General features: G+C 40.6%; 1 protein-coding gene across 2 annotated transcripts in view; it reads right to left on the reverse strand.

Moving 5' to 3' along the window:
* Positions 1-15,183, reverse strand: part of CDH7 (cadherin 7) — a 430,878-nt gene that overhangs the window by 98,302 nt on the left and 317,393 nt on the right. For both annotated transcript variants that reach the window (XM_073631278.1, XM_073631279.1), the window contains exon 6: positions 11,122-11,309. In XM_073631278.1, coding sequence (XP_073487379.1) covers positions 11,122-11,309 — 188 coding nt within the window. The remainder of the gene's footprint in view (positions 1-11,121; positions 11,310-15,183) is intronic.

Here is a 15,183-nt window from a genome sequence, read left to right on the forward strand (position 1 = left end):
AATACATAAAAACCAAAGTTAAAGTAAAGTATGTTTAACTATGATATAAAATATGAATGCCATTATAAAATATTATGCTGAATTGGAATGCATTATGCAAAAAATAGATGAAGCTGTTTAATTAAACATTAAATTATCCTGAAGGGATGGTGTATTGTAATATGAAAATATACATGTAGCACAGTTCTCTGGAATATATGATAGAAGGTGCTAACGCTGAAATTACATTGTGTCTTTTGTTTTAGTCAGTGAAAAGTGGAACTAATATGTTTTTATATGTTTTTGCTTTGAGTCTAGGGATGAGTTCTCTATTCGGTCCAAACCCTAGTTTGGGCCAAATTGTGCTTGTTTGGAGGTTTGTATTTACAATGTAATCTGAATTGTAGTTTGTGGAGCTAGAGAGAGTGGAGTGTAAGTAGGGGATAGTCGGAAAGATTGGGGTAGGGAATTCCATAGGATGGGAGAGGCTCAATAAGAGTCGTGGGGCAGGCATGGGAGGAGGTGACGAGCAGTGGCGGCCCATCCATTAGGAGTGCCTGGGCCTCTCTCCATGCCACCCCCCTATATGCAATGGCTAGATTCATACATAGCATGAATCTATCCCCTATTCATGTGTCCGACCCCTTTCAGGGCACCGGGAGCATGAATTACAGTGACCCGGGTTTTTTTTAAAGCACTGATTAGAGCCAGAGGATCTAATTAGCTTTAACATAGGGTTGACTCGGGTCACAGAGGATGCGCTCTGATCCCACCCAAGTGTGTTACAACAGCAAATAAATATACGCGCTTTAAACACCGATCCTCAATCGGCCAATCAGAAGTGCGTGTGAGACCCGTTTTCCGATTAGCCAAAAAGAGATGACTCCCAATTGGCCGGAGAGGAGGAGGGAGGAAACGGAAGCCCCCGCTGCCGTGATGACCCGTGGAGAGCAGGAGAATGGGAGGCCAGCGCCGCTGAGCAGGGGAATCCACCGGTGATGGGGTAAGTGCTACCAGTCGATGGAGGGGGTGGCATACTGTTTGATGCCGCCCCCCCAAAAAAAAAATTCCACCGACCGCCACTGGTGACGAGGGATCTAGAGATCAGGAGGTCTTAGAAGGAATGAAGAGGATGATTAGGTTGGTATTTTGAGACAAGGTTAGTGATGTAGCTGGGGGCAGAGTTGTGGATGGCTTTGTAAGTTTTAATTTGTTGGGTGAGCGAGTGGAGGGATTGACAGAGAGAAGTAGCAGACACTGAACGGTTGGTAAGGTGGATGAGTCTGGCAGCAGCATTCATGATGGACTGAAGGGGTGATAACCTATGTAAAGGTGATCCAGTGAGGAGCGAGCTGTAGTAGTGGAGGCAGGAGTTAATAGTGCAGTAAAAGATGTCTTTTATTTACTTGGAAGCTATGTTAGCAGCATGCTGTGTAAGCTCTAAAAGTACTGAGTGCTGGTGTTTTTTACAATGCTGCATAGATACAGTATCATAAAAAGATGTTACAGCTGTAATGGAATTTATAATACTAAGCTAATAGCTGGGTAAGTGGAAAAGATAACCTAAAGAAAAAAAAGAAAAAGAAAGCACATGGTTAACAAGTGCAATATGACCCTTTCGCTCCTCTTATTTCTGCTCTAAAATGCAGGCTCCTTTAGTGTACATGGACAGGGAAAGCATTTTTTACCTCCAAATGGGAACACGGATGAAGGGGGTTGCTCTGATACTCTTCTAGAACTGGCTAAGTTACCTAAAGTGGTTGTAAAGGTAAAGAACAAATTACAGCCAGCTCCTCTGTTGTTTTAATCTATCCTACACTGTATAATTGCTTTTTTAAAATGATGCCTGTAAATAACTTATGTTTGCTCTTTTATGGCAGCTCCAGCTCTTCTATTCCTCTGATATACAGGCTGCAGAGGGAGGGGCCGAGTTCACCTTCCGATGCCAGCCGGCCAGAAGAGATAAAAGATAGGGCATTTGCAGGCTTCCTTTTACAAAAACATTTACACAGTGTAGGAGAGAATACTATGACGGAGGAGCTGACTGTAATTGTTCTTTACTTTTACTGCACATAATAATAGCAGCAAGAGGGGGGCTGAGAGGGGCAGAGACACACACAGGAGCTGACAGGCAGGGAGGGAGAGGAAGAAAGGAGAGCAGTGGGATGACGGAGGCACGTAAACTGACCACGGTAATCAGGGACCAGCAGCTATGATTGTCATGGTCAGCACACAATGGGGGACACAAGAAGAGGCAGGATCAGCTAGGTTTTTTACAGTTTAGAGAGGGGCAGATTAGACAGCACAAGCACTGTGCTGCTTAATCTGCTATAAGGGAACAGGAGCTCTCTTTTTTTATGGTTACAACCACTTTAAATTGGCTATAGATGATTCATTTACTGTATTCTTTGTCCAGCAGGCAAAATGAACAGAAATAAATAATCGGATAATAGATTCCTCCTTCCACACAAGCAAGGGGGATGGAGAATTATTCCCCTACTAAGACGTTGCATTAACATGCCAACATTACAAAATCACAACATTACCATGACAAAAAAATACCTCTTTCTTGCTTTGAATAAGAAACTCTTGAGTTTCTTTATGTGATATAAGGCCTGGTGAAAAGATCATATCATAATGTGCTACCAGGAGCATTATGGAACTTTATTTGTATTACAAAATAAGGGTTGTTTTCAATATAATCAAAATACATTGATAATATTATTTTCATTAGACTTCTCACTTTCACATAAATAAATAAAGATGTTAAACAGACACTAGTTCTCCCTACTTTAGGTGATATCTGATAGGAAGCTAGAGGCAGACAATTTGTTGCAAACAAATGATTTCACTGGCTTGAAATGTGCTATTTTTATTGTGCTGTGTTACTGTTATGACCATGGACATCACTTAAGTGGTAACACTGTATATTATTTTTGTAGTATTTGAAGTGTTTTAACTATTGCTATTGATCTTATTTTTGGCAAATGCTGGTCTTTTGTATTAAGCATACAAATGCTTTACAATAATTGTTTTCTTTAAGTTACAAAAAATCTGGACATTGCAAAGCAGCTACAATGACAACGGGACTAATCATGGCTTAGGAGTCTATAGGGCTGGGACTAGAAATCCAGTGGTGAGATACAGTTTGAATTTACTAAAAGCAAATAGGCTGTTCATTTTGTAAATTAAGTTGCACTTTTGAATTTCTCCCAGGGCTTAGTGTATGTGTCTTGAAATTTAAAGGAGAATTCCAGCCTGGGCTTTTTAGGATGGGCTTCTCCTAAGGGTCACAGGGGTGCAATTCTTTTTGCACTCCTGTGACCCGTTTTCAGCAGAGAGCAGTCTGAAGTCCACTCTCTGCTGACGTCACTGCAATCAGTCGAGGCAGCACGTCATCACTCCCCGCCCTTCCACAGCTCAGTGTTCCAATGAATGGGGAGGAGCAGAGCAGGAGAGATGCTGACTGACAGTTAGCAGCTCTCCGCTCAGGGAGGTGAGAGAACTGAGCCATCTGCGGTGTCCGGTGGCTCGGTTCTCATTGCAGAGACACTGGGGAACAGCTGCAGCATCAGTCTGATGCTGCATCCACCTAGCTAAGTATGAATATCAGAAAAAAACTCATACTTCTCTTTTAACTGCAAAGAACATTCAATCATGTACAAGGAAAATAAATAAATCAAATAGCAGGTTTGCTTGCATATGATTAAGTGTTAGAAGTCAGTAGAGCCACAACTCATTCACTAAGTTCTGGTGCAATTTCCCTTGCAAAGTGCAACTTCCCTTGCAAAGTGAACAGCATATTTAGTAAATCAATTCCATACATTCTTAGCAGACAATACTAGTCTTTACTATACCAGGGAATCAGCACAGTTATGACAGGGCTGAGAATATACATGTTAATACATGAAAACAAGCACACTCAGCATTGCCATTTGGTAGAACATGGCATTCTCTGAGATTCAGAGACCGAAAGTACCCAGCCTTCCTCAAAACCACTGCTTTGCAAATGTTGGGCTGTGGTTAACTTCCAGCGTTCAACACTTGCACTATCAGTAGCTGGCAATTACAATATGCAAAAGAGACAAGGATATAATTAAGGCCAACAACAAGGAATGCACTAGGCAACTATGGCTAGAAAGGTGAACCAAAAAGGTGCAAATAAGAGATTCATATTGTTAGGGTATACATATACATTAGGGATTTCCAGGGAGGATCTTTCTGGGAGAAATATGTAATCTAAGTCTTCAGCAGCCATTCTCTTAATCTTGCTGACTTGGGGATCAATCTGCTCATTTTCATGTTTTGACATTATCACAAGTAACTTTAGAGGCAGAATGGGGAGGGGAGGTAACCTGCATGACATTGTGCTTTTTTTTTGTTACGGGTAGGTTAAAAGGGTGAAAGCCACCAGGTGATTTGAGCTGTTTGATTGTGATGAATTTGTATGCTGGCTGGTCAAAAAAAAGAGAGACAGCAGGAGAAGACAGTGCTATGCTAGCCATGCATGCACACAGTTTAGATCAGTACACAAAGACTAATGCATAGACATCAGGATTTATATGATCGTTTGATCTCTGATTAAATATTTTAGTTCCAGAGGTAGATGCTATCTATACAATGATGATGTCAGCCTTCTGAACAAATAGGGAATTTTTGACCTGGTGTGAAGGAGTGGTTTGATTTCTTTGTATTTACATACAGGTAAATGTTACACTTACACCTTGCTTATCCTTCATGTGCTAAGCACGAAATAAAATCAGAGGATAGGTACACTTTAACCACTTGACTTCCAGAAGATTTACCGCCCTTCATGACCAGGCCATTTTTTTGCGATGCGGCACTGTGTTATTTTAACTGACAATTGTGCAGTCAGGTGACACTGTACCCAAATAAAATGTATGTATTTTTTTCCCCCATAAATAGAGCTTTCTTTTGGTGGTATTTGATCAACAATGCTTTTTTTTTTTTTGCTCTATAAACAAAAAAGTCCAACAATTTTGAAAAAAAAACAATATTTTTTACTTTCTGCTATAAAACATATGTAATAAAAAATTTTAAAAAAATCTAATTTCTTCATAAATTTATGCCAATATGTAATCTGCTACATGTTTTTGGTTAAAAAAAAAAACAATAATCATATATTGATTGAATTACAGGAACGTTATGTCGTCTACAAACTATAGGATATATTTATGGATTTTTTAATTTATTTATTATTTCTTTATACTAGTTATGGCTGCGATCATCGACTTATGGACTTATTTGGCCATTTTTATTTTTATTTTTAATTTTAACCTTTACTCATTTAGTTATATACTTTTTCCTTTACCTCAGTTCACCTATCTCCCATTTCAGCTGCTTCCAGTTCATAGAATTTTAAATTCTATCTTGTTATATATAAAAAAGTATTTTTATCAAACCCCCCTTCTTTTCTACCCCTGCATTATCTCCATTGCTATGTAAAAAAAGCTCATCTTTGGTCACATGAGCCTGATCAGTCCAATCCAGCCTGACACACCAGTGCCCATTCTGTAATCAGAAGCCCTTCCCACGAACGGATGACATGGCACCATATCAACATCCCCTGGCTGAATGGACTATAAAAACCTCTCCAAACATGGCCACAGCTATTGCCTGATGAAGGACCATGCATGCTCCGAACGCGTGCTCCTCTCCACTCTCTCACCATCTGGAAGTGACCTGTCCAGCCTCCCCTGAGACGAATCTGAGAACCAGGAAGCGTTGGGAGCCACCAGCGCAGCCGGAAACATCAGCTGCCTCTCCACCTGCGAGCCGACCGCCTTCCCCCAGGAGTGGATGAACTTCCTATACCATTTCATATGCAGTGTAATCTCTACAATCTTGTGAGTTTAAAATCGTCTGTCCTATATTAAAATGTTTTCATCACGCTGCACTTAGATGGCACTGCTCTCTTATTTGTTTTTTACTGTATACACCATCAGCACTGCCTCCTATTGCAGTGTCCCACTCTGTGAATGATTTATAAATATAAATGCTGTAAATACCTCACTTAAGAGTGAGATTGCGATCACATGACCAGCCAGCTCTCTCCTCCTCCCCCCTCCTCCTCCCCCCCAGACTGACATCAGCAGAGGAATCTCATCCCCGCCCACTGCATCTCTCATAGGAGAAAAGGAGAAAGCTGGCCAGTCATGTGATTGCAATCTCAGCTGTGAAATGAGGTATTTGCAGCAATTTTTTTTTAAATCACACACAGAGGGGGATACTACAATAGGAGGCAGTGCTGATGGTGTATACAGGTTAGAGTGGCTTGACAACTACTTTAACTGGGTATCTAGCCAGTGTTTTTTTTGTGTACTGTGTGCTGCTTTTACCAGGGGAAGAGACTAATCCTAGTGTCTGCTTTGCAGAAACACAGGATCATCCCTCCCCCCCTATCAGAACTGAGATATGCCTTATTTACATAGGCATATTTCAGTTCTCCATGTTTTACTGGCAATTGGCGGGTGCCAGAGGACATCCAGTAATCAGGACCCACAGATCAGCTTGTGCTGTAAATCATCACAGCAAAGGCAGCCCGCTGGTGGCATGCACACCCCCTGCAGACGGAAATGCAGAATTACGAATATAAAGTAATCGTGATTCTGCCCACAGCTGTCACGCTGTATCAGTAAAAGTGCTATAGGGTGGTCAGCAAGTGGTTAAAAGTATAGTGTAGTCAAATCAAGATAAAGAAAAACTATTTCTGTATTTTTACTGCCCTTTCCTTTTTACCTCACTAAATCAATGTCATCATGCAAGAATCAGTTGTGCTTGGTGCATGCATTTTAGCACTTTTTCTTAACTATCTGACATTAAAGGGCAAACTTTTTAAAGATTTAGCATGATGGCATCATTACTGAAGATTATCCATTAACCTTTATTTCACTCTGTTGTCCGTGACCAAAGGCTTAAAACTGACGTTTCCCCAAATAAATTTCATAACGCTCTTAATAATGCTTTTAATATCGCTCTTAGAGTATTCTTTTCTTATCACAAGAACAGATTGTTCAGTTAGCAAAAATCCAAATAAACCCTATCCTTATGAATCTGTGGATTGGTTTGGCTCCTGTTCAGCAATATGTCACATATCACCTTATCATTCCACTTAAAATACAGCTCATGGTTCTTAATCCCCTTTAGTCCCTGTGAAGTTGTCTTGCCAAAGACAAATTGAGTGACTGAAAGTTTGCACAGTCAAACCATAAAAATGGAAGTAAGTATCAAAGAAATCCAATTCAGAGGTGAACTCTTATGTCTAACGTCACTGTTCACATCACGCAGGACCCTTAGCTTAACCCTTTTATGACCAAAAGGTATTAATGCCTAGATGCTCAGGCTAAATTTAGCAGCATCAATAGGAGTCAGTTTACTTGGCAGAACCCTTATAGTTAATTTACAAACCTAAATAATCTATACTGTATATTTATATTTTAAGAACATATATTGATTTATTAAATATGGTGATTTTTTTTTTTACATGATTTTTTTATATTTCTTTAACCATTTCAGCCCCAGAAGATTTGGCTGCTCAGTGACCAAGCCATTTTTTGCGATTCGGCACTGCATCACTTTAACTGACAATTGCGCGGTCGTGCAACGCTGTACCTAAACAAAATTGATGTCCTTCATTTTTCCCCACAAATAGAGATTTCTTTTGGTGGTATTTGATCATCTCTGCGGTTTTTATTTTTTGTGCTATAACCATTGATATTTATACAGCAATCAGTGCTATAAAAATGCAGGGAAGAGGTTAACACTAGGTAGTGATCAAGGGGTTAACTGTGTTCCCTGACTGTGTGTTCTAACTGTGGGGGGAGGGTACTGACTATAGGAGATGACAGTTCATAGCTGTTAAGAACTCACAATCTGCCTCTTCTCAGCTTACAGAACAGGGATTTGTGTGTTTACACACACACACGTCCCTGTTCTGCCTCTCGTGCCTGCGATCACACACGGCCGGCAGTCAATGGCACCCCCGCAATGCAGTGCCTGCGCGCCTGCTATGCCGCTTAAAGGAGCTGATGTACAGCTACGACGGTTCATGGGATCGTGCTGATCTGCTGCAGTATAATGACAGCAGCTGGTTGGCAAGTGGTTAAAGCTAAAGTCTAACAAAAGTAAATCTTTCTCATATCTCTAGTGACCTAAGTTACCTGTAATGAATTATGTCCCACGTTGGGAAGGCTTCTGGATCCTTTAGAAATCTTCTGTGCAAGGATGCTCCTTTCCCTGCTACTGACCTTCCATCACTGTGAGCGTTAATAGCTCCAAGTTTTCTGTGAAGCTACAGTCAACATCTTCCAGATGTGGACCTGATCCCTCTCCCTCCTTTGGTAAAAGTTGTTTCATACTGAACATGCATATAATTCAATCTCTGGATGGGAGAGAGAATTATGTCATTCATCAGATTTACCCTCATTCAGAGATGGGTTTACATGCAGTGTACACTCTGAAACAACTTTTCCCAATGGAGGAGGAAGAAGAGGGTGGGTCCCCATCAGTAGCTTTTTCACTGTAGCTTTACAGAAGATTCAGAGCTATTAACTCTCCTAGTGCTGGAAGTTCAAAAACAAGACAAGGATGGGTCACCCCACACAGAAGATTTCTAAACCAGTGTTTCTCAACTCCAGTCCTCAACGCGCCCCAACAGATCACGTTTTTAGGATTTCCCTCAGATGAACTGATTGAATTACCTGTGCAAAATAATTGAAAGCCTGAAAACATGACCCGTTGAGGCGCCTTGAGGACTGGAGTTTAGAAACACTGTTCTAAACAATCCAGCTGCCTGCAAAACATGAGGCATACTTTATTATGGGTAAATTGAGTTTCTAAAGCTATCATTTTGTTTTTTCTAAACTTCAGGTTTAATGTATTATTATTATTTTTTTTATACTGTACTTTGTATATGACAATTACAGGTATCATATGACTGGTGTCACTACAAGCCAAAGGTGGCAGTGTCCATCTGCAAGTTGAAAGCTTTTATTTTAATAACGTCTCCTGACGGCATACTTCCACACTATGAAACACCTCTGAAAGTGCCTTCCACCAGTGTGTAAGTGTGTGTTTTCCACTCATTTATCCATTGTCACCACTACCATTTTCATTCTGTCTTTTTCTAGGTCTTGATTAATCTTTACTACCTAGTCACAGACAACCCAAGTCTTGGCTCCGGGCACGTACATCAAGTATTGTACAGTTGCTGGGATTGAAAGATTTTTTTCCTATATTTATAACTGGACTTGAGATTTAATATTTAACTGGAGGGTTATTTTAGTAAATAACATAGTACTGCGTCTCATACATATGTATTTTGCTTAACGAAGTCTACACTTTAGACAGTCAATACAAAATACCACTTTTGGCAGAAGTACATTTATGGAAAATGTTTCAATATAATCTGTTCGATAATAGATTGTTTGTCTTGGCACAAACTGAGAACTTATGTAGTTATATTACCTAGGCAGATTATTAACAATAACCTATAGTAATTGTATAAATTATATATGAACATATGGCTTCGCTGCTTGCATAAAGGTAATTGTAGAGTACATATTGGAGAACATCAGTGTGATTTACACCCTAATCATTTCGCCACTCAAAAAGGAGTAACAAACAAACTCGATAAATGACCTGGCCTTGTACGCTTTATGAAGTGCAAAATCTGCCTGGTTGCAATAATATAAAGTTTTCTAGTCAGTTGCACTTCTTCTGTAAGTAAAATTAAATGAAGGTACAAGTTTTATGGTGTTATTCCATTTAATGATAAATAACAATGTACCTAAATTGATTGCTTCCACAGCAATTTTCCTCCAGGTTGCCAATTAAATATTATATATTCTCAAAGTAATGGGATTTTTATTTTAGATTTGATCAGTCTACAATCCCTGAATATAAATTAAAGCTTAAATATAGAATATTTAGTTTGGAAAAGTACATTTTACAAACAGCTACTGTGATAATAATTGATTAAATTGTAAAACTAATTATAAGTGATGTTCAGAGGATAAAGTATTCTAAGTTATATTCCTGCTTCATCTGCCATGGAAGTATCTACTTTCATCAATCAAAATGGAAAACATATCTGTATATAAAAATGTTACTACTCCCATCAAGCTTTCGAATGCAAAGTTATAATAAGTAGTGTGGAGGCAAGCCAAATTTGTGGAGGCAATTAACAACTGTAATTTGGAATGCTATTACTTGGGACCCAAATTATTTGAGCACAAATGGTAATTGATTGATTACAATCTGTGAGTAATAAATCAGAATGTACATTATATTTGATAACTTATTTGAGCTACTGGAGATTTTGCATGTTACATGCACCAAAAAGTTTGCATTTACATGCACAATCAGCAAGGATTGTTACTGACACCCCGCAACAACGATCGCCATGGTGCGTGCCCTCGGGGGCGCGCAACAGCTCAATATCCTGCGGACATCATATGACGTCCAGTCAGGATATTGAAACCACTTTGCCGCCATCATTCTGCTATATGGCGGGCGGCAAGGGGTTAAAGTGAAATGTGTAACTCATATCAAAGTGTTACCATTTTAACACCTTATATTATTATATATCTGTTGTGTTATCTGATTCTGCTGTTAGGCAGGTAAAACTAAAAATAAAGGCTGCTTTTTGCCATAAAGATAAATAACAATCAGTGCAATCTGGAAAGTGCAAAACCACTGAAATCACACATCAACCTGAAAATACATGAAACAAGGAAATAAAAGTTATTAAAGTATAACTAAAGGCATTTTTTTTGTGTTTTGTATAGAATGGAGAGGATTTAGAACACCTACCAAGGTGATTTAGGGAAAAAGGATTTCCTCTTACTTCCTGTTTAGGCTATGGGACGGGAAGTGAAGGAAACTCTCTCCAATGGGACACAGATGGCAAAAAAAGAAACTGACAGGAGTGATAACCTTTCCTTACTCTAACCAAAAATGAAAAAGAAAAGGTTTTGCCCATAGTTCTCATTTAAACGAGGATTAGAAAATAACTAAATACCAACATATTTTCTAAAACCCTTCACCTATTCTGTTCATGCATTCGATGAGAGAGATTCATAAATCAATGTAAGTACCATTGTAAATAATCCATATACTTACTTTCTGAATTGAAATAATTCCTTCTTGGGTGTCTTTATCCACAGATATTTTGAAGACACTTTGGCCATCACCATCGACAATCTTATATTCCATTTCAGCATTTAGTCCCACATCATCATCTGCTGCTTTTATTTTGGCTACTGTTGAGCCAACAGGCAATGATTCAGGAACATAATACTGATCAGACTCTAAAGAAAGAAGAAATTAAAATGATGAATATTAGAAAATATTTTGTTTTCAACTGGGTTGTAAAGAGATAAAAAAAACTGCCGTGGTGTCCCCTCTTTATTTGTCTTGTAGACCACGGTCACTGGGAAAGAAATGTGAAATCTTATACATTTTAAAATAGATAGTACAAATTCTTAAGCATTTGATTATGTGACCAAGCCTAAAGAGAATGTGAAACATTATTTTGATTTCTGGAAATGTAAGTATGTTAGCCCTTCAATTGCCCATTCATCTGACTTTCAACTGTTATTCAAAAAGATCTAACAGATGGGGAATAGCTGGCACATTAGATGGCCAGTTAACCACTGAGCTCAATCTCACCAGTAACACTGGATCAGTAAACACAAAGCTGTATGTAGCACATTATACCTAGTCCCCCACACTGATCCTGGAGAACTATGCCTTGCAAGTGAAAGGGCAGGTGCAGATTCCAGTAGCTAATGAAGTTCTTTACACCAGCAGCATGGGCCAGATTGAGTTGGTGCTATGCCCTGCTTCATCTAGCTGCTCCTCCTCAGGTGGACATACCACACACCACCCAAGAACATCTATCAACTGTGGGATTTCTTCCTTGTCAGCATCTTCTGAACCCTGCACTCCATCTACAGGCTTTCCAGCAAAAGCAAGGCAGATAGATTGGTAGATTAGAGAGGAAAAATTGAGAAAAGATCACACACTCTTTAGATGATAAGAGAGAATTAAATGATTCAGTCAATTTCTTTCCAATTCTAAACCACTCAGTACAAGAAGCTACTTTAAAATATATTCTGGTATCTTTAAAGTGCTTTCTCCAAACAGATATGATCTCTTTATTGCAACAACTTAAGTCAGGGGTGCTAGAGGTGGGGGCAGAGTTGACCACATTTTCTTGGCCTCCATGGTTCTGCTCTTAATTTGTTCTCCTCCTACCTATCTTAGCGCACCTTCAATGTCACCTACAACTCAATCTCCTCCTCATATTTCCTCTTTCTGCAAGGGTTCTCAAGTCTCTGCCCTTGAAACCCTTCAATACTGTTGATAACTTCAAATGGTTTACAATGCCATCTCTATGCTGACAACATCCAAATCTATCTCTCTACTCCTCAGCTCATCCCTTTTATTTCCTCGTGCATTGCTAATAACTTACTGATATATCAATTAGGGATGAGCTGAACACCCCCCGGATCGGTTCGCACCAGAACATACCGAACAGGCAAAAAATTTGGAAGAACACATGTACACCGTTAAAGTCTATGGGACACGAACATGAAAAATCAAACGTGCTCTTTTTTAAGGCTTATATGCATATAAACATAAAGGAGGTGGAAGTGGGGGGGCAGTTGCAGAGGCTGGCCAGTACACATAAACACCCAGAAGGATTAAATGGACTTTCTCGGTACTGATACAATAACAAGATTGATCTGATAAAATATACATTTTTACTCTATAACAAAATACAAAAAATGTTTTAAAATGGATATATGACAAAATATACACCACACATAACTAACTGACAACAGGTTCCCCAGTAAAGTTTCTGTTAGGGTGGGGTATAGAAAATTCCTCAAAAATTCCTCTATCGGTTTCGCGGTATCAAGCGCTTCTTCAGGAGCTTAGGAGGTCTAAAAGAGAACAATGCATTAAAAAAAAGAAACAGTGCATAAAAATGCATACAGGGTATATACAATAATTGCAAGGCATAATGAGTGTTACAATCGATGTTCATACAAAAAAGTCTGCTCACCCAGATGGACTGAAAACCAGCTAGGAACAGGATCCCAAAGTTTCCACCCCACGGCGGACAAGGGGGATTGTAGATGACCATCTCTAATAGGGGTAATAATGATCAAAATCAATATTGATCGTAAGTATATGAGTGCTAAAGATAATAAGGTCCAGTGGTGAAAGAACCAGAATGGTGTCCATGTGTGTAAGGGAAGGACAGGAGAAGGAAGATGAGGGAGGGAAGGGGGGAGGAGAAGAAGGAAGGAAGAGGGACAGGGAAAAAAGGGGGGGGAAGGGGAAGGGGAAGAGAGAAAGAGAGGGGGAGGGGGAAGAGGTGAAAAAGAAATTGGGAAAAGGGGCACAGAACAAGAAGAAAGAAAGAGGGGAAAAGAAAGGGGAGGGGTGTGGGGACAAGGAAGGAAGGAGGGAAATAAAGGAAGGGGGGAGAAAAAGAGGAGGGAAGAGTGGAGCGGGGGGAAAGGAGGGGTATGGGACCCAAGGGAATGGAATGGAGTGAAAAGGGGACAAGGGGAGTGTGACATAGCAGAATGGGGGTAGAGGGGGAGGGGAGAAGGGAGAGGGAAAAGAGGAGGGCAGAAGCAGGAGGGCGAGGGGAGAACCAGGGAAAGTGGGGGGAAATCCGTGAAAGTAGGAACACTGCACCACACCAAGTGATTAATATTCAGTAAAAAGCTTACCATACTAAACATATGCTGATAGAACAAATTGCTAGGGCTGAATATGCTAGGGACAGAAAGGACTTGAATCAGTAGAGTGCATATGCTGTTATGGGTAGCTTGCAAAGTTGCAGAAGCCACTGCAGTGTTGTGGACACAGATGACTGATCAGTACATATATCCCTTGAGGAAAGAAGTTATCTGTAGAGAAAGACAACAGATGTGGCTGGGTGTCAGGATGGTCCAATGGCAGGGCAGGGGAGAGGAGAAGCGGGGGGGAGGGAGAGACATAGGGGGAAGAGGGACACGGGGGGAGGAGATAACAAACCCAACCCGTTCACAAAATTGAAGCTTACCTCAAACACTTTCCGCCCATACGGCAGCCCCACATGGAAAGTCACTGCTGCTCGTTTTAGTGGTCCATAGGACTGCTATTTGAGCTCGCCAACCCTGCAGACGTCGACGCACGTCGCTAAGGGCGGCGTCTGACGTCACAGGGTCAGTTTTCCCGCACTGCGCAGGTGCACAGGTGATGTGCTACTGCGCAAGTGCATCCTGACTGAGCCCATAGGCCCGAAGGCCAGGCAAATCAGGGCAAGCTAGGGTGGCTGGTTACGCCCACCTGCCAGGGTAAACACAAGTCCACCGAGGGGAAGAAAGGAGAAAAGCATGCCGCCGGATCGGCCACCAGAGAGAGCAACCGCTTGTACAATAAGATAACAGAATAGCAAATCGATACAAAATAACAATATACAAAACATAGATCAATATGAACAAACAGGAGGAGATAATGATAATAAAGCCCTGGGATGAAGAAAAGCCAGGGTATTACCCAAAATTTATACAAACAGGGAAAAAGGGTCATCTCTATGGATCTGACAATTGAGGATGTTATCAGCACCATGGGACACAAAGCAGGCACTGGTGGATCATATCTGAGTATAATATGTGCCACATCATAAGGAACAAAGCTGGCACATTGGAGAATTGTGTTTCTAATGAGGGGGGAGGGGAAATAAAGAAAAGCCAGGAAAAATTGGGAAGGGTGTAGGGGGGAAAGCAAGGAACAGGGGGAAAAGGGGCCAAGGGCAAAATCTGTGTCACAGAAAAGGTTTGTAAGAAATCATTTCATTCAAGCCTGGGGGGCGAGTGGCATTGAGTCGTTCTATCCATAGTGTTTCTCTCTGTAGGATCGTTCGGTCCCAGTCACCACCCCTGAGGTTTTGTGGAACCACTTCCAAAACCAGAAATTGAACCACCGAAACATCGTAACGGTGATAAAGTCCAATGTGTCTACCTATGGTAGTAAGTTTACCACTGTCAGAGTAATAGAGATGGTCTCCTATCCTTTGCCTAAGTTGTCGGATCGTCTTACCAATGTAAAAGGCCTTGCACCTACATACCATAAGATAAATGACCCCCCTTGTAGCGCAATCAGCAAACATACGTGAGG

The sequence above is a fragment of the Aquarana catesbeiana genome, linkage group LG05, assembly GCF_042186555.1.
Source record: "Aquarana catesbeiana isolate 2022-GZ linkage group LG05, ASM4218655v1, whole genome shotgun sequence".
Taxonomy (NCBI): Eukaryota; Metazoa; Chordata; class Amphibia; order Anura; family Ranidae; genus Aquarana; species Aquarana catesbeiana.